General features: G+C 39.0%; 1 protein-coding gene across 1 annotated transcript; it reads left to right on the top strand.

The window, feature by feature from the left end:
* Nucleotides 1-27052, top strand: cpsf4l.S (cleavage and polyadenylation specific factor 4-like S homeolog). Its single transcript, XM_018238316.2, has 9 exons — nucleotides 1-157; nucleotides 4421-4577; nucleotides 6906-6956; nucleotides 9735-9887; nucleotides 18174-18269; nucleotides 21279-21372; nucleotides 23754-23796; nucleotides 23926-24126; nucleotides 26471-27052. Exons 2-9 carry the CDS (start codon nucleotides 4475-4477, stop codon nucleotides 26537-26539), a joined length of 810 nt encoding a protein of 269 aa, XP_018093805.1. The 5' UTR covers nucleotides 1-157; nucleotides 4421-4474; the 3' UTR covers nucleotides 26540-27052.
* The last annotated feature ends 27 nt before the right edge of the window (nucleotides 27053-27079 follow it).

Here is a 27079-nt window from a genome sequence, read left to right as displayed (position 1 = left end):
AGCCCTTCCATAATTCGGAGCTTTCTGGATAACGGGTCCCATACCTGTGCTTATTTCCCAAAGGGCAGCTGCTCCTCAGTGTGATATCACTTCCTGCAAACTCCATTAACAGGGCTCCTATACCGACAAAGGGCTACCTTTAAAGTAAATGTAACAGGTAAGTGAATGATCAACGATTTAGAAAACATTTAAATGACAACTAACGCAAGTTTAGTCACAGCCTTCATTAGGAATGTTTCACATTTTAATCAGCTGCTGAAACGATTCCTTTATCCTAAAATGGGGTTGGAACCTGCATTATGGAGCCTACTGAAAATAAGCAGAAAAATCATGATGATTTTTTTTTTGTTTATTGGCATCAAGGTCTGTGAAGGATTCCAGAAAACATGTAGCCTACATGAAAGTAAATCAAGATGTCTTGTCCTTGGAAATGTTGAGTGGGATATAAATATGTAAGTGACTGATTTACGAGATCCAACATAACCTTTTAGCAGAGGTTAAAATAAATTCCTATACAAAGATTACCTTGAGGCAGCCTGTCTTCTCTTCTGCATAATTAAGTCCTAACACTCTCCCAGCTGCTGTTGTAAAGCTAACATGAACTCACTTAGGGCTTGTGCACATTAGCGTTTTTTGTTGCACTCCCCTGCTTCCCCAATTGGAACTCAACATGCTGTGTTTGCTTACATGCGTCATTGTGAGGACGCCATTGAATAAGACAAATAAAAATTAAATAAAAATTGCCTGTATCTGGACCTCAGCTGCCCCACGATTGAACGAATTTAACCCGTATGATGGGGAGCACAGGAAAAACCACTAATGTGTATAAGCCCTTAAATGTACAGTGTTGTGGATATAGGTGTATAGGGGCCCTTAAACACTGTTTTTTTTTAATGCATTTGAAGCATCAGCTAATTGATTCCATTACATTCTACCTGGTTGTCCACAGGAGCACTCAGAGTTGTTTTATTAGATGCGACTTGTGGCATTTTCTTGCACTTGATGCATGTTCAAAAGGCAATAAAATAAAATGATGAATTTGAAACTCACAAAAACATTTAGTTGTATTTTTTTTAAAAAAATGCATATAAATGCAATTTATGTGTTTTTATCACTCAGCATGCATTTGTAAATGCATAAATAAAAAAACTCCTGTGTGTGTAAGGGCTTTTACAGACTAGTGTTTTTAGCTGTGCTCCCCTGTGTTCCGGTTTTATGCGTTCCGCCGCAGGGGAGCGCAGGAGTAGATGCACTGAATTCTTTTCAATGCAGCTGTACTCACACAGATGCATGTAAGCAACGAAAACAGGTTGGGATGCAGCATGTTGCATTTTTTCTGTGTTCTGCGCTTACATGCGTCTGTGTGAGTATAGCCCCATTGAAAAGAATTTAGTGCGCCTACTCCTGTGCTCCCCTGCGGGTGAACGCATGAAAACAGAACGCAGGGGATCGCAGCTAAAAACGTCTGTAAGAGCCCCAAGTACTATTATGCATGTGAAAATTCCCAGCAAGCCACTAATAAAGACAGTAAAAAAACATTTAGGGGCAGGGCTTCCTAAGCAAATGTGATTTTTTTGTTCGTAGCATCTTTCCAGTTGGTCTTCATTTTGTTTGTTTTGTTTTTGCCTTCCAATTCTGTGAGTAGCCAGGTAATTCCAGTTATTTAAAAAAAATCTAAAAACCAGATTGCAATATGTCTTAGATCAGTAAACAGATAAAATGTCTCCCATGATATGCCTCACGCACATCCAGCTTAAAATGTAGTGTTACCCATCATAAAAACAAATGCAAAAAAAGTATTCAGATATTATTATTAAATACATTTTCTGGGTTGCCTCCAAATAAGTAGTAGTAAGGTCAGTTTGAATGTAGAAGCAGCAGATACAACCATATAGAGGAACAAAGTAAGCTAACCTTTTTCAAGAATTATGGCATTTTTACACATTTTCATGAGAAAATACAGGCCTTTCTATATTTATTGACATGATCAGATGGCAATCCTTTTTACAGTAATGCTTATGTCATAAAGGGGCATTTGTAGCTGGTACTTCTAAGGATAATGTGATAAAACCCAGGTCAGATACACTACTGTTTTTTCTGTGTTTTTTTTTTTTTTTTAAATGTACTGAGCGAGGAAAGCGCATATATTGTGTTGAAACGTGTTTTTTTTCTGTTCCAAATACAACCCTCTGTACTATTGATAACTTAACATGCGTCAAGTGAAAGAAAATGCAACATGCTGCGTCTAAACAAACTAACTGAATCACAAATGAAGTACAACGCAACTCAGAATGCTCATGAGTACAACCACTCAGAATATAATGGTCATAATAATAATATCAATTAGCGTATGTGTTTATTTATACTTATTTATTTAAATATACTTACTTATTTATTTATTTAATGCATGTTTAAACATGCATTAAAGGAGAAGAAAAGGTCTTTTTACTTGGGGTGCCAAAAGTTAGTCCCCCCCCAGTGATCGCATTTACTTACCTGAAACCCCAGGCCCCAGTGCACCTATTAAGAGAAAAATGCACTGGCCCGGGATTCTTACAGTGAGCACCATGGAATGATCGGCTCCTAGCTTATTCTTTTTTCTTGTGGCTGTGCATGTGCAGTAGAGTGAAAAGCCAAACTTTAACGAAAAGGCCGGCATCTGCCCCAGGAAATTTTAAGAAAGAAGAATCCGGAGATGATCACTCCTTGGTGCTCACTGGAAGAATCCCGGGCCAGTGCAGTTTTCTCCTAATAGGTGCACCGGAGCCTGGGGTTTCAGGTAAGTAAATGCGATCACTTGGGGTGCCTAACTTTTGACACCCCCAAATAAAAAGACCTTTCCTACTCCTTTAAACACAGACCAAAACACCCCTGAGTAAGAGTCCTTATAGCTAACCAGTAAATGCAGCCATGCTCTGGGTTACTGTACCAAACCATCTTTTATTGCATGACTCCAGCCACTTATGCTCTAAACGTTTATCTGCCTGTATACCTTTAACAGCTACCAACCCACTTATCTGAAAAAAGCATAAGACAAGAATTCAGCTTGACAATAATTTGGTGACAAAAAACTGTTTTTAAGATGCTTATAAATTTTTCCAACTCTTTAGTACATTTTCTGCCATATAAACAAACATTTCACTCCATATAGGAACTAACGTCACTTTTGTGAATTCTGCCCCAGGCTATAGCAAACACATGAAACCTATTAGCAGGCTTGCGTGGACTGTTTAAAAACAGGAATAATCTTCCATAGCTTTCCCTTAGAAGGCAGCAAAATACAAAAGCGATTCACACGAACATATGTTCATTCATTTTCATAACATCTCTGTGTTTCTATATGTATACATATAAGCACATATAATCACTGTTTACCATGGCTTAGGCACAATTTCAACACAGGTTTTTTTTTTTAAAAGGGGATGCAAACGCACTGTATAACAATGTCAAATTGCTCATGGTGCTTTTCTGAGCACTTTTGCAATTTACAATTAGTGATGAGCGAAAATGATGCCCATAGACTCCAATAGGAAGAAAAAAAGTTGCACGTCAAAATTTTTGACGTCCATAGACTTCAATGCATTTCAGCAAATGTTCACCATTTCACAAATTTTTTGCCAAATGGGTCAGATTCGCCCTTCACTATTTACACTTCTCTTTAGAGTCCTGCACCCGTAAAGAAGTGTTGAGGGTGCACCTGTTATACATTCATGATATTAACAATGTGAAAACTGCTTATATCATGAAACTAACGTCCTCCCAAGAAAAGAAAAAGGCCAGACCAGGGCAGGGTAAAAGAAATGATCAAGAAAAAAATTGGAACCACTTCCCTCACCATGCTGGCTGAAATGGAACATCTTCTTTGAAAGCTAATAGGACTGTGTACTTCTGCAAATACGGTGTGCAGTCCTACAAGCTTCTGTAAAGAGTATTCTATTACAATGTGAAAGGTGGGGACAGAAGTGGAGCCAGCAGCTGCCTGGCTAAAACCACCAGGGGAGAACACTGTGACATGTTTGAAAATAAATACAACAAGGAAGCAGCAAGGAATACAGTGTGCAAATTGCAAAACAAATAAGCAGATCGCACCTGTTTTTGCATTTCACAGACTCTCTTCATTGACATAAATGAAGCCTAAGGCAAGGGCCACGCCGCAGGCCGAGAATCTGCTCCTCCACTGCTGCCCTTCTGCTCGCTGTGCCTATACCTGGAAACATTACCTCCACTTGGGTGCAGGTAGATGCAACGCATGTTGGTGCAAAAACTTGAGTGCAGGCATCTGCCTGCACTCTTGTGACATAAAGTATCTGGGTGCAGGAACACAGAGTTAAAGTCATTTGTGTAGACACCTTGTTCAGCTTAATCTTTTGTTACATTTTCAAAATTATACTCTTCACTTTAGCTGATTTCTGCTTTACAGGTTTTGGAGGACAGTTTGAGTCCAAGGAGTTGCCCAGGGCAGGGCATCGCAGCTATGCAGGAACTCATTGCAAGCATAGAGAAGTTCAGCTTCGACCTTGAGAAAGATATTGAAGGTCAGCGGGGTGCACTGCTGCTGCCTTTCCATGGCATGGATAGTAAGTGAATAAAGCTTCCAGCAAAAGATTAAGGCTAATTAGCATATTAGTAATAATGAACTAAGTAATGTAAGGAACTGTAGTATGTAATTTACAACTGTAAATTATACACTCATTTGTTAATTTTTAAGGGGAATTTTGAGTGTGTATACTTAAAGGGGTCTTTCAACTTTAATTTAAAGTTATAATTATTATAAGATAATAACATAAAAATATGCCCGCCCCGACGTTACAAAAGGTATATGAATAGATGTGCCGCTAAGTTCAGAAAAGCTTTGAGGTTTGCTAACTAGGAATAAAAAAACATGGTTACCAATTTAGAATTCGACCGAATGTGTACTTTTTCAAAAATATATTACTGTTACGGGATTTTTTACCTTTGGTACCTAATGTAAAGCGTATTCTGCTGTATTGTTTGAAAATATGGTAATTGACTGCTGGGTGTTTCTGATACTATATATATATCATTAGGGGCTTCTAAGCAGACTGGGAATTAGTTTTATCAGCTCCTTTGAAGTTTTTTGGAACCAGAAGTGACAGGAAGTACTAAAGTAAAACTGGCTTCATATTCTTGTTTAGTGCCAGAAATAACAGAAAACCATAGCTACTATTTAATTGAAAGAACAGGCAACAAGTATGTTCAACGCAAGCTTGATTCTTGTAGGAGCCTGACCTGGAAGCTCTTTCTGTATTTCTCAACCTTGCACTAGTTACTGCTGCTTTTCCTCTCTTCTATCTCCAATGGACATAATTCCTTAATGTGTCTTCACATTATTCCATGGGTCAAGTTGGAAAAAGTTGAGCAGACACACTGTACTACACTCAGGGCTTCCGCTAGAAATCACGGGCCCCCGTACAATAAAATTTGGGGGGGGGGGGTTTCAGCGCTTCAGGACCTCAATTTCTACTGTTTCCGTGACTTTGGGTCTTTTTGCTGCTTCGAGACTTCGGCTTCGGCTATTTTCGTGGCTTCCGGTCTTTTTGGCGCTTCGGGACTTCCACATTTCGGCTGTTCGGGACTTCGGAAGGAGGCGATATCGCTTCGGTGCTGTCAAGGGGGGTCCGGCTCTTTTGAAAAGTTAAGCACTGCCAGGCCCCCCTTTAGGCCTTGGCCCGGTACTCTTGTACCCCCTTTGCCCCCCCTGATGGCAGCCTGACTACACTCCTATATAACTATTGCATCCCAGTTTATAGCAGGTAAAGTGGTGGTTCATTTAACTTTTAAACATGGCTACTTCTAAGCAACCTTTCAATGTTTTCATGTTATTTTTTCTAATTATTTGCCTTCTTCTTCTCTTTCCAGCTTTCAAATGGGGGTCACTGACCCCATCTAAAAAAACAAATGCTCTGTAAGGCTACAAATGTAATGTTATTGATACTTTGTATTGCTCATCTTTCTATCCAGGCCCTCTCCTATTCATATTGCAGTCTCCTATTCAAATCATTGCATGGTTACAGTAATTTGGATTGCCGATATTGCAAACTGGAGAGCTGCTGAATAAAAAGCTAAATTACTCAAAAACCACAAATAATAGTAAATGAAATAATAATAATACATTATCTCAGAATAGTACTCTCTACATCATACTAAAAGTTAATTCAACCCCTTCAATACCCTATAATAGAGTCCTGCACGGGTCCATGTTTTGAAACCCAGACCTGACCCGTAGCCACAACCCGAAATTTAACCAGCATGGTCAGGGAGGGATGTAATGATGCACTCCTCTCTCAGCTCTCGCTCGCATGATATTATGGCTGCACACCACGTAGGAAGCAGCCAGTTCAAAATTTTAAATTAGTTGGAATGCTCAAACCTGAACCAAACCTGATCTAAGGGGCATCAAGGAGATGTCACCTGAAAACCGGTGAAGATCTGAACTTAGGCCCACAACCCTGCCAGATATCACGTATTCCACTGATCTGATGCAGGACTCTACCCTATAACTCACAATTTTTTGCATGAAAATTGTCCATTTGTATGTGAAAATTAGATTTATGATATTAGCTAAAATTCATTTTGTAATACAGGTAAGGTCAGACTGAGCCGACGGGACACATGGAAAAAAACAGTGAGCCCAGGCGGCTCCCAAGTGCCCCCCAGTCCGACGATGGATACAGGCTCATTATTTTGGGGGTGATGATAGATTCTTTTGGAAGCTGATTAGATATATTTTGAATAAATTATAATGTATCCATATAATATAATGACTCTGTTATCTGCCAGTACTGGGCATGGAGAAGTGGAAAAGTCTGCTTCAAGGGGAAACAGAAGGGATATGTGATGAACAGTCAGTCACTGTGTCTTTTGTATCTTATGTCCTCATGCAGAATCCGGAGCAGCTGTGTGCGATTTCTTTGTGAAAGGGGTATGCAGGAAAGGTAAGATTTATGTAAAATTCATATTTGAGGGGCACTAGTACACAGAGCTTTATTTCTAGGGGCGTCCAAATAGGGGCTCAGATACGGCAGCTGTTGCAGTTAAGATGACTAAAATATATTTGTGTAATATGTAAGCACTAGGACAAGATGACACTAAAAATGTATATATTCTGTCATCCAACATGTGGCCCTTTAGTTGCTGTTGATGGCCAATCCTTAGAACCAGGCTTAAAGGGGAACTGTCACCCAAAAAATATTCAAAATTCTATTTTATCACATTAGTCAAGCAAAATGAACTTAAATGACACTGTATAAATTATTTGAATCTTGTTTCCTTCAGTCTGAGAATTCATAATTATAGCAAGCAGGCAGAAGCCATTTTGTGGACATTGTTATTAAGGCAAGCCTTGCATCATCTCAGAATATTGTTTGTGCACTAGAATGGGGGACCTGATGTCCATCCCCATTCCCTGGCTACACAGTTAAATGGTGAAGAGAACTGGGGAATGTGTAGAGTGCAGTGACATCTAGGAAGTGCTGAATGGAAAGTGAAAGTAACTGCCTGCCCCACCTTTATGCCTAAAGCAGACTATATTTGATTGACAGCTGAGAATTTTAAATGAGCTTACAACAGCTATGAATGCTTTAATAAAAAATAGAAATTGGATTTCATGTTTATTTTAAAAGGACTTTTATTATACCGCCTTTGTGTTCGGGTGACTGGTCCACTTTAAGGCTGTGGTTTCTTTAAAACTGTGGGAACTGCATCCTTTAAGCAGTGGCTAGAGACCGAAGTTACAGTAGGATGAAGAATGGATTTTTGCTCTCCTACATAATCCTGTGTTTAATTACAGTGTTATATTGGGTGAACCCATACTTACTGGAGCTATGGCTGAAAGGCTGATTCAGCAATGCTTTTCTACACTGACACTATGAGCTAATAGAGGCCAACTAATCTTACTTGAAAGTCTGCATTTATTATTGGAAATTCTTAGAACAGTCTATAATATCATAAAGTTAGTTTGAGGAGAGATTGCATATTAGTATTACAAACTGAAATAGTTGCAAGTGGCAAGAATCTGAAAAAATTGGCAAATCATGGGATAGCTATGAACTATTTTGATAGATTATGCACAGAAACATGTATTGGCCAATATCAGCATGCTACATTTACCTGGAAATTGCACAATACCTACAAATATCTCGTTGAGTTTAGGAATGAACTTGAACATGAAATGGCACGCTAGAGAGGTACACAGTGTCCAAGTTCTTCTTCATATTATTCCTCCTAACTTTTAAGTTTACTAATATTTCTCTTATGTATATAAATGTATAAATATTAGAGCAGGAATATGACCCCATAATACACTGTAGTTTTATACAGGGGGGCCCTGTGGAGAATACATATATAAAGACTACTAAAGACTACAACTTTGGTATTTCATTTGTCAGAGTCTCATTCCCCCTGAACTTCACAGCCTAGTTTAGCTGCAAATATTCAGCAATGGGCTGCTGGGGAATTTTTGTTTTTAACTTGTTTTTTGTTTTTCACAATAGGCACCAAACACCACAATTCTAGGCACACTCCCTCGGGTGCTTATATAGGAAATAAAGTCCTGTACCTTGTACTGTTATCTTAATAAACTCTGTTAAGAACCTTGAATCTATTCCAAGGTGCAGGCATTCAGTTCTTTGTCAGCACCGCCTGAGCCCAGTTCAAATGCCATAAACCACCAGGGCCAAGCCAAGCCAACCGGGTGCACCCAACTTCACACACCTGACCACGATGGTACATGCGCTGTAGCAGAGGGGAGATTGACAGAAGAGCGAACGCGGACTAGGGGTAGACACTTTAACGGGTACCTGCCCAGCGCCCCCCTATTATTGCACCCTAAACCGGTGCCCAGGGCCGGATTTACATAGCAGGTGCCCCTGTCCCCTTCCCTTCATTTGTGTACATGCACAAATTTTCATTGTTAGGTTGGGAGCACTGGGGATTGGTGCATGGGAAATTAAAAAACTATTGTATCTCATGATCAGCCCCAGAGCTTCCAAACAAATGTGGGTGTGGTTGGGCTTCATGCTGCCCCCTAAAATCCTGCTGCCCTATAGGCTCGGGCCACGTCCAGACTGAGAATTAAAATAGGCCCTGGCATTTCAGGTACAAGAGGCCCAAACAGCCTCCACCAGCCCACTAAATACTGACTTTCTATGGCACCTTATAACAGCCCCTCTGGCATTTGCCAGAACCCACAGATTGCCAGTCCGAGCATGGCCTGGGCCTTGCTGGCCTTTCGATAAATCCGGGCCTGCAAGTGCCTCTTCTGCCTACCCCTAGTTATGCCCATGTAAACCATTAAAGAAAGAAGCAGTTCTTACTGCTAATAATATCTCAATCATATTCATACCCTTGTTGGTTATTCCTCCCAGGAGCTAAGGGCAAAAGCTTCACCGTAAGATTTAATATATATTAACATATCACTGAGAAAGCATCCTTCTGCTTAAGGTTAAACTTTATGAACATGAATCAGCCTCCCCTTTTATATAACACACTTTGGGTATTCTAACAAAACAATTATTATTTGCTTTACTGCATAGAAAGGATTACCTTTACTCTATTGTAGGGATCTACAATCAGTGGCACTTCATGTGTTACCGGACTACACCTACCAAAATGTACTACAGGCCAGTGCTTATTAACAGCTGTAATTCAACAGTAAATGATAAAAACAGCTGGTCTGAGCCATAAGACTTATTTGGAGTGTCCCTCTGTTCTAGGTCCCATGTGTCCATTCCGGCACCTGAGTGGAGAAAAGACTGTAGTCTGCAAGCACTGGCTCAGGGGTCTGTGCAAAAAAGGCGATCAGTGTGAATTCCTTCATGAGTATGATATGGGCCGCATGCCTGAATGTTACTTCTACTCTAAATTTGGTGAGTAGAAAAGACCTATATTAAATCCGGTTTATTTAAATATACATTGGTTCCACAATTTCATTTACATAGTAACATAGTTAGGTTGAAAAAAGATCACACGTCCATCAAGTTCAATCTTTTTAGTCTATATATAACCTGCCTAACTGCTAGTTGATCCAGAGGAAGGCAAAAAACACTCATTCAAAGTCTCTCTAATTTGCCTCTCTAAAATTCCATCCCGACTCCAAGATGGCGGGACAAGTCTCTGGATCAACTTGTACTATGATCTATCTTCCATAACCCTGTATTCTCTCCTTAGCTAAAAAGCAGGGCCGGAACTAGGGGTAGGCAGATGAGGCACAACCTTACTTGCCCTTGATGCTGCTGTCTGGCATTGCTTGCTACAGCCAGTTTTATTATCTACAAGGACTCCAATGTCCTTTTCCATTATGGATTTGCCTAGTTCAGTCCCATTAAGGGTATCATATTTATCATAGTCCATCAAAACTGGTCTGGATTTTACTCTTCACTGGATTTAGGTTCCTTAGTGGGAGGTGAGATGAAAGCCGTACTTCCAAAAATCTGATTAATGGCTTATCCATGAATCCTACATTTGCAGGCATCTAATTGTGCAGTCCGTTAAGTTTGTGTTCCTAATTATTTTAAATCACCTTTGTGATGACTGAAGGTCAAGTGGCTGTGGGGTGGGAGGCAGATGCATTACAGAACAAAGTCAGGACAAACCTAAATAGAGGTGTACCTACTGAGCAGTGGGTCCGTAAGAAAACCCACAAACCCAGCGGGTCAAGTTTTGCACAGGGGACCACAGGTTTCTGAACCTAAACAAGAATAAAAACATCCACTATCATCCTCCAGAAATTTATATAAATACATTGAATTGAAAAGCATGGTAGGACACTGGCTAACAGATACCTGGCGTTCAGTTATGTCCAGGTGCTCTGGTTCCTTCAACTGAAAGCTACAGAAACCTGCCTAGGGCCCCACTAATGCAAGGTAGCACATTTAGGGCAGAAGAAGAAACTGTGGAACATAGATTTCTGGCTTCTGTTGTAGCTCTGAGGCAGCTTTAACAAAGGCAAAATCAGATTTGAGAGAGAGTCTGAGAGAGTGAAAGAATGGTGCCCCAAATTGCAACTCTGGCTTGGGCCCCATGTAATCTTGATCATTTTCATTTTCCCACATCTCAATTTGTTAAGCAATTCCAAGAATTCACTGGCACTCACAGCTGGTTCAAGCAGGGATAAACCCTTGCGTGTTTATTTGCAAATGTGCAGCGTTTCGGGGTTGCACATTTGCAAATAAACATGCAAGGGTTTATCCCTGCTTGAACCAGCCGTGTGTGCCAGTGAATTCTTGGAATTGTCTATTTGGGAGGGTGTCGATCCCTCCATCACTGGGCACCAGGCGCTAATTCCTGAAGGCCAGGGTGTGCGAGCGGGCCATACTGTCCACTAGATTTGTTAACCACTGTGAATGCAATTAGTGTTTGTGCTACAAATGAAAAAACAATAATAATCCCTGCAGCACTTTTTTCATGTATCTCCAAGGATAATTCCCTGTTCTTAGTCTGACATACATTGGCGCACAAATTCCGAAACCATTCAACACTCACATTATTTGCTGAATAAACATTGTTGAACTCAAAACTTCCTTCTGGTGTCTCATAGTGCTTTTTTACTGGAATGGAATGGAATAATCACCCAAGTAGTTATGCCTTAGGCTTTAACTTCAGAAGGGATGCAAGGATTTCAGTAACCTTTCTTCAGTTCCCATATAATAAATTATGTGTTCAGTTACCAGCACAAGAACTTGGAGAGACCATTGTTCTCCTCTAAAATGGTTCATTAAGTGCTTTAATCTCGAGACAGACAGGCATTGGATCACTGATTTTTCTCAATGCCACATCTCCTGATCTTGCCTATTCCTTCCTTTCTGTCTCATAAATGAATAAATGGCCCTTTTTACCACCTTTACCACCTGTCCGTATTCATATGTAATATGTTTTGTGTATGCACACTTCTATAGTACATCACTAAAAGAGCTAAATGTTGTTTAAAAAATTAGCAATAAAGCAAACCAGAGGGGTTTGCATATAATTCCCAGGTCTTAATCAGTTTTAGAACTTCACTCAGAGATTTGTTAAAGAAAGCTGCATTAATTAAGCTGGTACAGGATATCTGCTAGTATTGGCAGGGTCAGACTGATGGGTGCAGGACCACTGCCCTATGGGTATTGGTATTCCCATAGATGTTCAATTTGTATAAAGATCTGGTGACTGAGCAGATCACTGTATTTGAATAAATGCAGTGTCATAACTGATAAACCATTAATGGACTATTTTTATTTTATGGTATAATAATCTCATTTTTGCAATGAATGAGGCTACTTGTAGTTGGATTAATATGCCAGTATATATTGGACCCCAGTTCTGTTGATCCCTCCTTGCCCTGATGTTAACTGCAGCATGTTTAATTTATATTTATTTTCACCTGCTTTAATCTTGTGCTCAAAATGTATACATAATGTACCAAATTTGGATCAAAACTGTAAGAATAAACTGATCAGAATATATACAGAGAGCATCATAACCAATCTGTGTCCAAGACACAAACATCAAGCAAATTCTGTTGAAGAATTGTTGCCACTCAGCTTTTTTCCACTTTTAAAGTGCGCCACCTGAGTTCAAGTTTACCACTTACCACTGGGTATTCTTTTACTATCCACTATTTGTTGGCCATGACCTCTACGGATTCCTTGTAAAGGGTTTATGGAACTACAAGAGAGTGACCAACGTTTGTTTTCTTTGTTTTCTTTCAAACTCATAATGGGCCCTGGCCACCAATGTTTTATTATTGACATGTGGGGCCCCGGGCATCAATGTTTTTATTTTAATGTGTAGGAAATCACCAATAGTCCGTATTCAGACTGGTTATTTTTTTACCACAAGTCTGTGTGGTCTTTGTACTGTGTGTGTGTGTAGGGGGGACAGGAAATTTTGTTGTCCAGGGCCCGTGATTTCTGATTGCAGCCATGGATGCGAATGATGTATAATCCTGTAAATCGCTGCACCATTATATAAATACAGGATTACAATATTCCGTTTGGAGTAATACTGTAGCATTTTATTTTTAGTTAATGCAGACCAGTTATTTTAAGTGCACTAGTGGTCAAAACATCCTTAATCACCTGTCTCTGCTTCCCATTTAAAATAATGGGAATCTCTGGTGGCGACAGACAGGCTCTTTTATATAATGCTCCCTTTGGCATTCTGAGTTACAGTATGTGTTCTGCCTATGAGAGTTTCCCATTACTTTCAGTGGAAAGAGATGACAGACGATCAAGGACATTTTGCAATTAGTACAAGATTAGTTACCTAGGAGCACTCCAATATACTCAAAACTCCATGTGCCACACGTGAAAGGCTACCCCGGAACAGCTCAATAGTCCAGAACCTTTAGAAGTAAATACGGTGCACCATGGAGGGAGATACATAGACTTGAAAGTCTCTTTAAAAATCCATATTTTATTATTCCATTAATATTCCATTAAAAAAGACATCATACTGTATATAAAGGAACCATAGCTTAATGCATTTCGTGGCACACTGGTTCACATAGAAATCAGACATAAATACACATAGGTGCAAGTAAAACCCACCCCATAAAATCATTAACCCTCAGTTCTCCACAAGGAATATATTAACCCTTAATTCACCTTGAAATAATGTGTTAGAAAACACTGATACAAAAGACATATGAAAACTATAAATACCTAAAAACATTATACATCAGGTCAACCCATTGTTCAAGGTGACAAAATGCTAACTGAAAAAACAAGACAATTCCCAATCCCGGTTCATACCACCATGTTCCTCTGTAGTCTTAAGGTGGTATATCCAGTACCCCTCTTTGCCCAAAAGCCTTTTGTTCACATCTCCTTTCCTAATCTCCGTGCGTGGCTTATCAATAATTTAGAACGAGATGTTCACACTGGCTGAATGTTCCAACTTCATATGTCTGGCTATGGCTAATTTCTCATCACCCCTATCTATTGCTGAAAGATGTTCTAAGATCCTAACTCCTGCCGCACGGGTGGTTTGACCCACATATTGTGCCCCACACTAAATATACCATCCCTTTTGTTAGGCAGTTAAAGTACTGGGGAATTTTATATGGCTTTTGAGTAGATGTACTAACAAAATTTTGTGAAACTCGAATCACATTACATGCCTTACATCTGCTGCGTCCACACTTATAAGATCCTTTATATTTTAACCAATTTTTATTTTGCACATGATATAAGCTTTTAGAGATCCAGGAAGCTATATTTTTCCCTTTTCGGAATACAAATGAAGGTACCTCATCTAAAACATTTGCTAAATGGGGATCTTGTAATAATATGCCCCAATGTTTTCATATAATACGTTTAATAATATATGACTGATTTGAGTATTTGGTACTAAAAACGTAACTTGGCCCTACTTTTGTGTATGTTGGCCCTCATCTCTCTTAGGGATACATACTCTAGGCCTGCCATTGAGTTCAGATTCAGGGATCTCCCTATAGTTCATGGGGGAATTGTGTACTGTATGGTGTTTTTGTTTCAAAAGACTAGTTCTGTCACATCTCATCGCTTTCTCAAACGCTTCCTTAATAACTGTGGTTTCATAACCCTGTTCAACAAACCTATCCCATAATTCCATTGACTCCTTCATAAATGCATCCCATGAGGAGCATATACACCTGAGTCGAATAAACTGTCCAGTGGGAATGACCCGTGTGCACGGGGTAGGATGCCCACGTGAGGCATGAAGTAAGGTATTCCTTAGTTATAGGCTTACCGAACAGGGTTGTATGTACCTTCTCTCACATTGAGGAAAACAATATAACTAAAAACGGGATGTTAGAATCACTGATCTCATATGTGAATGATATGCCTTCCACTGCACAATTGCAAAATTCAATGAAAGCATTGAAAGATGTCTCATCTCCCTCCCATATTCCGACACAATCGTCTATCTAGCGATAAAATTGCACAATGTGGGATCTATAGGGGTTTGTATCCCCAAAGACGTGGCGCCGCTCCAACTACCCCATGAAGAGGTTGGCAAAGGATGCCCCCATCGCGGCACCACTTCTTTGGAGAAAGAAACCACCATTAAAATAGAAATAGTTAGTATGTAGGAGATATTCTATGGATTGTAAAATAAATTCATTCTGAGATAAGGGCAAAAGGACATTTTGCCCAATCTGGTTATGCCTGTGAGCACGATGATAGTGGTAAATAGGGTTGCCACCTGTCTGGATTTCAACGGGACAGCCCAGTTTTTGGGGGGCTGCCCAGGTGAAAAGTGCCTGTCTAAAAACTAAGAAATCTGGACAGGACATTTTATTGAATGAAATGGCCGATCAGCCAATTGCTGACCGCAACATCATCAGTCCCGCCCTGACGTCACCCACCTCACCCCCGTCATCATCCGTTTCGCCCCTGACATCACTGCCCTGCCTCTAATGTCACAAGGTCCACCCCCGACATCACCACTCCTCCCCCACCGTTGACCCAGCCTGCCCCTGTCCCCTCCCTACCCATTTCCAGAAACAATAAAGATGCCAACCCTAGTGGTAAATGTACTGTATATGTTTTTCTACTCTAGCTGTGGACTTTGCTATATCTGAATTTTGAGGGCCCCTGTTTTGTTAGGTTGTGTTATTGGACTAGCTTTCTATTTTGTTTTTAAAAAGTAGGACCCTGTTTCAAGTCATTTGGAAACATTAAGCAAATAATTTAGACTGGAACAATAAAATCACAGTTTTGACATGAATTTTCTGTGCAGGTTGCTCTATGTAAAATTGTAAGGGCACAAAGGCGCAGTTTGGAGTATCGGACCAAAGAGGAAGCAGTTAGTCCAATTCAGTTCACAGTAACAATGGGGTTAGGCAAAAGAATGTCCAGGCAAAGGGGTCAATCCAGGCAGAAAGGTTCAATATCTAAATAACAGGCCGAGGTCAAAACAGGAAATCCAACAATAAATCAGTAAGTCACACCCAGGCAAAGTTTTCAGTGTTCTGGCGTCTTTTATAGGCCCAGTTTTGCGCCAAACAGGCTTTATGACGTCATGACGATGCATCCATTGTGAGGCGCCCGCGTCAAGAAGCTGCGCACGCTTGTCGCACTGGCGTCAGAGCATGCCACGTGGAGACCATGGGCGATGTCATCTTGGATGGGAACTGGAGACGCCGACAGGGTAAGTAGTATTCCTTACAAAAATAACTTTGCCCTGTATAGCCTGAATAATAGGGATTCATTACACTCTTAAACTAAACCCATAAACGTTGTTTCCCCTTTTCCATATTATTAATATTCCGTCCTATTTAGCGCAGTTGAGTTGAGTGCAGTTTTGTGTGAAAAAAAAACATCTCTCTATATGCAGTTGTTGTGTGAAATGAGTAACAAACAGGGTCCCCATTCATCGATCTGTTGCTTCCCTCTGGTGGTCAAAATGAGAATTCTACCTTGAAAATTAGTACACATATGGCACCTGTTATCCAGAATGCTCAGGACCTGGGGTTTCCGGATAATGGATCTTTTCATAATTTGGATCTCCATGACTTATGTCTACTAGAAAATCATGTAAATATTAAATAAACCCTATAGGCTGGTTTTACTTCCAATAAGGAGTCATATTATACTTCTGCCCATTCTCGTCTGCAAGACTTCTCTCGGGCTTCTGCTTTTCTCTGGAACTCTCTGCCTTTAGCTGTCAGACTTTCCCCTTCGTACCAAACTTTCGAATGCTCCTTAAAGACCCACCTGTTTAAAGAAGCTTATTCAATGTATCTTAATTAATCAATCTTGCTGTATCATAAATCCCCAAATTGTTTATAAAATCCTAATGTCTCAATTGTACCCTAACCTAGTTTGTAAACTCTAATTTGTAGGGCCCTCTAATTCTATTATACTCTGTAAACCCTGGTTTGTTATCCTCCATTTATCCCCGTTTGTTATAACTAAGGTAAAGCACTACTTATCTTGTTGGCGCTATATAAATAAATGATGATGATGATTATATCACGTTAGGATCAAGTACAAGGTACTGTTTTATTTTTACAGAGAAAAAGGAAATACCTGTACTTCATCCCAAGAGTAAGGTTTTCAGTTGCCAGGAAAAGGCCATTCTGTTATAAGAGAATGGTTGGCATTCTGATGGAGCATTTTGTCTCCACTTGCATGCTGGAGATGAGAAAACTTTTTTAGAATATTCACATTTTCAGCTCAATAATCAGACCCATGACGAACAGATTCCTAACATATGTGATTGTGTAGGGGTATACAGCAAGTGTGACTGATTCACTACATATTTATGGAGAAGAAATCTGTCATTTATTTCAGACACTGTCATTATAAAGCAATCTGTTAATGGTAGATATTGTTTTCTTGTAACTGTGTTCCAGGTAGATTTGATAGGACTTGAATGTACCACATAAATACAGTGCTTTTACGGCTTTTATGTAATTTAACACATTATTATACTAGCCTTATTTCTCAAAATCCAATTATTTTTGAGTATTAAACAAAAAAAAAAAGTCCTAACAGGGGTGTAACTAAAGAGGAAGCAGACCCTGCGGCAGGGGCCCCAGGATATATAGGGGCCCCAGGATATATAGGGGCCCCATGAGGTAATTCATATACATTTTCAATAAATATTGGTAAAACAGGTCAACTTCTAGACATTTTGGGGGCCTGAAAAATAATTTGCTGTGGGGCAAAGTAATATCTATTTACACTATTGAGTCCGACCAAACTAGAATCCACAATTGGACCTTATTTATTATTAAAATAGTACAGCCTGCTGAGCTTTGAAACTGTTCAGGTTTCCAGGCAATTGTTTAAAACTTTTCATATCTCGGCAATACTTAACCTGTGTTGTAGAATATCATGGCCCCTAGGAACTAAGTGTGAAAATATTTAATATTTCAAATTGCTTTGATATAATTTTAATTCTTTGTAATTTACATGGCAACCTTGGTTGTAATTGACCTCGCCTTCATTACGTGTACAGAGGTCAGCAGTACCCAAAAATAAGTCTGACACAGAGATAAACGCCCTGTAGAGACACACACTGCAGCCCCTATGATATTGCCTATATATAGACTGCTATAATACATAATTTTCCATAAATATATGTCTTACAAGGTTGAACTTGATGGACGTGTCTTTTTTCAGCCTAACTATGTTACTATATTCAGTACAGGTATATAAAATATCTTTTGCTATAACTTTTAGGAGAATGCAGCAATAAGGACTGCCCCTTCTTACACATTGACCCTGCATCTAAAGTGAAGGATTGTCCATGGTATGACAGAGGATTCTGCAAGCATGGTAATTATCATGTTTAGTGACAAATCTCCAATGAAAATAGTACAATTTGTTATAATTCTACAGAATAAAAGGAGAAGAAAATGAATCACAGGGGAATGCCAGATGTTAGGTACTCCGGGTCATTATAATCACTTACCTGAGACCTACCTGCTACTGTTGTCTAAAAACGGCACTGGCCCAGGGCAAAACTGTAGGACCACCACGGAGCGATCTTTTTCCTCTTCGCCACATCTGGGTGCACATGCATAGTAAAGTCCAAAGCCAAATTTAGTAATAAAAAAGCTGTCTACTGCGCCCAGGCCTATAAAGAAGACAAAAGCAGAAGACAGTCCTAACGTGGTGATCCAAAAAGTATCATGTACTGGTACAGTTTTCATCACAGAGGAACACCTGCCCCAGGGTATCAGGTAAGTATTTATAATCACCTGGGATTTCCTAACACTTGGCACTCCCCAGTGATTTTTACCTTTCCTTGTCTGTTAAGGACAGTATTGTAGACTTGATATTTGGAAATGTTTTGTTGAGAGAAAAGAATGACCCAAAATATAACACCACCACATTCAATATTCCATAAATCCCACAAACAAAAAGGTAAAACTTAACCTTTATTGGTATGTGTTAAAATGAACCAAGGGTGAAAAACAAAAAATTTTTAAAATTACAATCAGGAGGAGTACATTATTAGCTGAATTATGTAGTATATCCCAGATGCTTATAGGTTAATCATGGTCAGAGTTGAGAGTATCATATGAAAAGCATCATAGTAGGGATTAACTACATTAAGTCATGTGAGTTGGAGCAAAATCACCCACAGTTACCCAAAGGGTTTGTTCACTGTTGAGTGTGAAAATAAACAAGTTACAACCACTTGTCCGACAGAATTACAGCGTGGGCATCACTTCCCATTAGTTCTGCACGCCCAGAGCCACTCGCGAGGTAACCCTCATTAATCAGGAAGCGTGCAGTTTACAGCCCTACTAATGTAAGCCAAGTTGTCAGCGTTTCATTCTATCGATAATAAATGCAAATTACTATGGTGCCATTCTCCCACCAGCCCTTGACGCAACCCCAGATACGCTGTGTTTTAGAAGGTAACGTCTGTTGCCAGGAAAAGTGAAATGGGTGTGGCTAGAACTAATGTATAGCCATACTGACTTGTGATGCCATACTGACTGAGTGCCTATAATTATTTTATACTCCGTGAATAACAAACTTTAAAATGGGTGGGGCTAGATGATGCCATATTGACTGAGTGCCTATAATTATTTTATACTCCGTGAATAACAAACTTTAAAATGGGTGGGGCTAGATGATGCCATATTGACTGAGTGCCTATAATTATTTTATACTCCGTGAATAACAAACTTTAAAATGGGTGGGGCTAGAACTAACGTATAGCCATACTGACTTGTGATGAGTGTGTTGGATGTTTTTATAACAGCCAACTGTTTGACTACCCCTAAACCCCTGCCTCTCAATTCGCAGCCAACCCTGCAAAGTCCTCTTCCATTTCCGATCCACCCGACTCCCTGATAACATCATAGATAAGTGGGAACAATCACCAGAGGGGAGGAATTGGTACAATTACATCACCAAAGTGGTGAAACCCTACTTAAAGTTTGACCTGCCACAAGCACAACTAGGGCACACCTTTTTACTAAAACAGCACATTAAAGGAACAGTAACACCAAAAAAATAAACTGTTTTAAAGGAATGCCAATGTAATGTATTGTTGCCCTGCACTGGTAAAACTGGTGTGTTTGCTTCAGAAACACAACTATATTTTATATAAACAAGCTATTGTGTAGCCATGGGGGCAGCCATTCAAGTACAAGTCCCACAGTAGATAACAGATAAGTTCTGAAGAATCACACTGTAAACTAAAGAGCTTATCTGTTATCTGCTGTGTATCCTGTGACGTTTATCTTTTTTCAGCTCTGAATGTCTGCCCCTATGGCTACAAAGCAACTTGTTTATATAAACTGTAGTCTGAAGCAAACACACCAGTCTTACCAGTGCAGCACAACAGTACATTATATTTTCATTAGTTTTAAAGGCTTTCATTTTTTGGTGTTATTGTTCCTTTAAAATGTTTTTAGGAATAAGGGTCAGGGGGTAGAACAGACAATTTGATCAGCACATGAACATGGAAAAACACAAACACTGTAACACAGGAAAATCACGGGGAACGAATATTTATATATTGTAAAGCTTCCCTCTGAACAAATTGCACCTGTTAGTGCATATGTATAGTGCAAAATGAGTTAAATCTCCCACATGCAGTGGAAGGCAATGGGCACACACTGAGCAGACAAACCCAGTGTGTTTCTTTGGATAAAACACTTTATTGCAGTTGTAAATATAAGAACGGTTTTCTCTCAGCTATAAACCTTGCTTACTCTGTGCAATGCTATATTACTTTCATTCCTTCAATTTCATAAAGTCACAGCAATAAAAACTCCTTTGGAGTCAGGTTTAAAGAATTATTTGCTTTCAAGCGTTATAGTTCTTTTCTGATCTCTTACTTTAATGTGACACTGATTCAAAATAACTGCGAGCAGTGACACTTGCTAAACATGTTATTACTTCCTAAATATTTGAAGTCTCAACACTTCCTTTCACAGGAAATTAAAGGGGAAGGTGTGGATTATTTTAAAATCAATTAATAGCATATTTAGATTTTTTTTAAGCTGTAGAAAAACATTTAATTGTCCATTACTCCATGCTCTTTGTGCCTGCCTTTTATTTAACATTAATAATGGGTCTTTTGATCTCTTTCAGTATGGCCTGTCCTGTTCAAAATACACAGAATGTTTTATGTGCTGAAGGGATTGGTGCTATGCAATTAGAATCAAATGTTTTGCCAATATTACCATTTCCCTTCTATTTAGAGAATGTGTGTCCAATTCACAATGCAGATCAAGGAACCAACCTTACTATTTATAAAAGTAGCAATAGGTTCCAGAAAATAAATATGATAATACAATTTTTGTTTTATTTTGTAAACAGGGCCAGCGTGCAAGCACCGGCATACTCGCAGAGTCATGTGTACAAACTACCTGGTTGGTTTCTGTCCAGATGGCCCCAAGTGTAAATATGTACAGTAAGTTGCATCTGGTACAAATGGAAAGCAAACAGAAAATTATAAATGTGTGTCACGGAAATCTGGCAAGCACAGGAGAAGCATTGAACATTGCAGGGGCACTTTCATCATTACATTTCTGAAATAATATTGGGAAAAATAATGGAATGATCCATACTGGGGCTGATAATATCTGCCAGTTTTGCTTCTCCGCAGCTTATTGGCAAATTAGACAAAGATTCACTAGTTTTCCAGCAAAGAGTTTAGCACTGTGATTTGCAAAACTGTTTACTTAATTGTTCCAGTATTCCTGATTAAAAAATTTATTTTCAAAATATTATTCTACATTAAAAGTTACATATAAGTCACGTTGATTGTTTTTTGCTGATAGTTCTGCTTTTGTAAGTAATTGTTGCTTGAAGTTCCTAAACTTGACTGTTTTGCCAACCTGACTGTCCCATTTCAGTTTTTAATGCTAACAGACTACTGCTGCACAAATATGGCAGCTCCCTCATAGAAGAACATGGGGTAAGAAAGGTAATATAAAAGCATCAGGCAAATACTTTTATGGCAAAATTATAAATAGCATTTAAATGCAATGTTATGATGGATATTAAAAAAAAGGTTATTTTCTGGTGTCAGTATCTCTTTAAGGTCTGGCATGGTGCCAAGAGATTGGCTAATCGCTAAATTGGTGCTATTCTAAAAGGGATGCCATTCAGCCTGAAACTATATTCCTCTTAGTTTGACATCAGTGGTTAGAAAACTTTTGGAAGGGGTAATATGGGATAAGATACTTTAATACATAGTAATTTAGGCTAAAAAAAGGTTAAAAGTCAGAATGGATGCCCTTGTGTCTACTAGAATGACCTACTGGTAAATAAAGCATTAGATCATCTTATTTTTATCATGTTCCTCCTGAAGCACCTCTTCTCCAGCATGAAAAAATCCAACTTGGGCAATCTTTCTTCATAATTGAGACTTTCTGTAACATTTGCCTGCTTAGTTGCCCTTCTGTGTCTAATTCAATAATATCCCCTTGAGCCATGGAGATATTGCAAATCACAACACTAGTCTAGGTCTGTATAGGCATGTGTATGTATGTATATGCATTAAGGTTTGTTTGGAGGGGTTGAACTTGATGGTATTTTTCCAATCCAAATGAAATATGTAACATGGGTAAAATGTGCTTATGCTCCTCTATGCTTGTGCCAAAAGACTGGTTGCTTCCACAATGCGTCCATGGTCCTAGAATTACATAGGTACATAGAGTAAAAAAAAAAACAAAGTCCATCAATATACTGTATATACTGTATACACACACTCACACCAACCCCATACACTCACATAAACTATATATAGAAATAGCTATACTTATTATAGATTTCAGTATCACAATAGCTTATGATATTATGTTTGTCCAAGAAATCATCCAAGTCCTCTTAAAGGCATTAACAGAATCGACCATCACGACATCACCCGGCAGTGCATTCCACAACCTCACTGTCCTGACAGTGAAGAACCCCCTACGTTGCTTCAAATGAAAGTTCTTTTCCTCTAGTTTGAAGGGGTGGCCTCTGATACAGTGATCCTCTTTATGGGTAAAAAGATTCCCCGCTATCTGTCTATAATGCCCTCTAATGCACTTGTAAAGAATAATCATGTAACCTTAAAAACATCTTATTTTGAACCCCAACATGACAGTCTACCCATATGATTTAAATATTCCATCCCTTTAACTACTTTAGTTGCACATCTCTGTACTCTCTCCAGATCATGTATATCCTTCTTAAGGTACGGAGTCCAAAACCGCTCTGCATACTTTATATGAGGCCTTACCAGGGATCTATAAAGAGGCATAATTATGTTTTCATCCCTTGAGTTTATGCCCTTTTTATGCAAGACAGAACTTTATTTGCTTTAGTAGCCACAGAATGACACTGCCCAGAATTAGACAACTTTTTATCTACAAATCCCCAGATCATTCTTAATGAAGGAAACCTCCGACACACCGCCATTTAGTATATAACCTACATTTATATTACTTCTACCAAAGTGCATAACTATGCATTTATATACATTGAACCTCAGTTTCCAGTTTGCGGCCCAGTTTTCCAGTTTATTCAAATCACTCTCTCAAAGTGGCAGCATCATGCATGGAACTTCTGCACAAGTTAGTATAATCAGCAAAAATAGAATAGAATGACCTCCAGGTCATTAAGTGCTAGAGCAATAAGGGGGCCCAAAATCATGTTTTTTTATTCAGTTACAGAGCAACTTTTGTGTGTTTTAGCACTTAGTAAATAACCCTTTCATGTTTGATTTCCATTGTCCTACCATGTAGAACTCTGTAAATAAAATGTAATCTTAGAACATCTAACTATTCTCTTGATTTCTTCCAGCCCTAAAGCTGACTTGGTTCTGTGCAATACGGACCATCCGAAGGTTAGTGGCAGGGAAATGTGTTCATACTTTATACTTGCATACCTTATATTATGTTATTAATTTTGAATATAATTTATTTAATCTGAGGCCACTTTCAGCATTTGTGTCCTCTCATCCTCCCCAAATCAGAATACAACTGTTCAGCAGAGATTACCTGCTACGTCTTTGCATTGTGACCTGGAGACCATAGCAAAGCACCAAGGACTGATGTTTGACCATTCTCGCCTGTCACACCTTACAGTGATCAGCATGGTGCAGGAGCGCATCCGGAAACTGCAGGAGAACGTCTATGGTGGACTGAGACCTCTGGAGCAAGTTACCTGCTTTAAGGTTAGTCTTAAGTTAGTTGGTAAGGACAGGTTGGGCAGAAATGCATTAGATGGGCGTTAACATAGTACCACATATCTTTCTATGTTTTGGAAAACTCCCGATGGGCCCAGGTGTCAGTGGGCCCTCTTGCTTCTAACCATTTAAGCCTATTTCATGATCCTTGCCTATTCTTTTATGAGAAAAATGCTTAATTATGGAAAAATATAGCAAGTAGATATAAAAGAACAGAAAAATAAGAGCTTGAAAGAGGAGAGGAGGAATAATAGTTTGGAAAGTGGGCCCACTGTCTAAGGTTTTCCGGTGGGCCCACAGTCTAAGGTTTTCTGGTGGGCCCCTGGCATCCCAGTCCGACACTGTTTGCATACACTAATCTTCTATAATTTATTGTGTATATAAAACATCCCTGCAGTGGCATATCTAGAAGATATTGGGCCTGCAGAAACATTTTTGGGGATTCCTATTCCTGAACCTTGGGGATCATTGCTTTTGCATTGATATAATAAAACTGTGCGTTAATCAGGACCCTAACAGAACTCCTTTAAACTTCTAAAGTCCCCAGCAGCAACTGTGTCTATATAACTTGCCTCAATGTAAGTATTTTTGGTGTATGAATGCAATATTGTTTAGTTAGGCAGTATAACCTACACTGTCCTCTAAAATGCTGGACTTGCTTTTTGCTATATTGTCCTACTCCAAGACGGTGACATGTTGATATTGTTTGTGTGTGCTCATCAATAGATTATAAATAAAATAAGCCAACTGCAGTGATGCTCACTGTGATAACATGTGGACACACTCATTCGGTTATACCATCCGTCACACAGTACGTAGGGTTAGGGTTTCGGTGCTAGTCTGAATGCACAGCAATAGTGTAAAAGTATATAAACCCTCACTGTAAGGTGCTTTGTACACACAGCTGGGGAAAGAATAGGGATGTACCTTAAACCCTCTGCTTTCCTCATTCTATACAACTTATTTAGAAGAAGTAATTTGCATTTCAACACCACCTTCACATTGATGATACACAAATCAACCTGTCTGCTCCAGACCTCTCTCCTTCTGTCCTTACCCAAGTTACAGGTTGCCGTTGTGCTACCTCATTCTGGATGCTGAAATGCTACTCAAAGCTAAAAGGGGTTGTTCACCTTTAAATTAACTTTTAGTATGTTATAGAATTCTAAGCAACTTTTCAATTGGTCTTCATTAATTATTTTTTATATGGTTTTAATTATTTGCTTTTTTCTTCTGACTCTTTCCAGCTTTCAGGTAGGGGCCACTGACCCCATCTAAATACAAATGCTCTGTAAAGCTACAGATTTATTGTTATCGCTACGTTTTATCGCTCATCTTTTTGTTCTGGTCCTTCCCTATTCAAATTCCAATCTCTTATTCGTATCAGTGCATGGTTGCTATGGTAATTTGAACCCTATCAACCTGATTGCTGAAATTGCAAACCAGAGAGCTGCCTAATAAAAAGCTAAATAACTAGAAAACCACAAATAATAAAAATCAATTGCATATTGTCTCAAAATATCACTCTCAACATCATACTAAAAGTTAGCTCAAAGGTGAACAACCCCTGTAACCTCTCAAAAACTGATGACGTATTTCTACCCCTGTACCACAGTCACCTTTCATTTCACACAGACTCACTGCCTAGAAATTATGTTTAACTCCCATCTGTTTTTTACTGTGACATTCACCCTTCTTATCTGCCTGTATGCATTCTTAGCTTAATAAGCCTATTAATAGCCTCTTACATTTTAATAACATATTAAAGCTACTCACTCCAAGAGGTAAATAGGACTACCTGGGGTTTCACTTTTCAATTACTTGTAAGCCTGCTAATTCACTGATAATTGTTTTGTACACCTCTTGATCTATAGCCAATGGTATGTCTCATAGAACTGCAGATACATCCTTTTATAAGTAATTTCCCCTTAATATGTTTTGATGTGGACTTTTCCTGGTACATTACAGATCCTAGATCTGAAAAGTCGATTTTAAGCAAGCTTTGCTGTTGGTAATGCCTCCATCTAGTGGCTCCTGTACCATATTAATACTTAGAACCTGATCTGTGGAAGGCTTTCTAAGTCAGTGTTTAGAACATTAAAGAAGCTGTTAAAATACAGGGTTTTCCGTAAGACAGTGGGATAACTAGTTACATGGCTCCAAGCACAATCATTTTAGGCAGCCCTAAACTTTTAGTTTTTTTTATTCAGTAGAGAGGTCTGTGGCTATTGTTACATAAAGCTACTTGGGCCTCATTTTTGGCAGTAACCACATCCAGGCTTCCCTCACAATGCTATTTTCCCACAATGAAACCTTTATGTTTTGGACCTAGTGTGGAGAAAGAGGTCACTACGCCAACAAGTGCAACAGAAGCCGTCTTGCCTTCCTGATGAGAAAATAAAGAAGCAACTGAGGCTGGTGAAGGGGAAATGGTTTTGAAGCACAAGCTGGGTGCAGTGAAAGGATCTTTTTTTTAAGCACTTTGGTTAAAAAAATTGGAAGAAAGTAGGTAAATATGGCTGTTATTTAAGATCTGTTGGACAGCAGATTTCCATCACTGATTACTTACAGTGCTTGCACAAGCCAACTCTGTATCTTATAAGGCTAGTTTTTCATCACTTATGCTAAGATTTTCAAGTGATTCAAGTGATATTCTGTACCTTGAACATTCTAGCTACTTTACTACACTGCAACAAAAAACACCAGACCTTGCCAGCAATTCGTTGTGACCATTATTATTGCACTGTTTGTGACCGAACACTGTGAAAGATTTTCAGCTATAGGAATGTACAAGGAGATCTGTAGCTGTTTTGCTTTTTTGAATGACTACCTTAGCAATAAAGGTGTGAATGGATGCTGCTAATATAACAAAATTTTCTATTAAGTATTACTATATTATAATAAATGTGTTTTGCAAAACCTGGCATGTTTTTTTCAGAAA

This window comes from Xenopus laevis, chromosome 9_10S (genome assembly GCF_017654675.1).
Source record: "Xenopus laevis strain J_2021 chromosome 9_10S, Xenopus_laevis_v10.1, whole genome shotgun sequence".
Lineage (NCBI taxonomy): Eukaryota > Metazoa > Chordata > Amphibia > Anura > Pipidae > Xenopus > Xenopus laevis.
The sequence above is the reverse complement of the archived record's forward strand: the minus strand, read 5'-3'. Positions and strand labels throughout refer to the sequence as shown.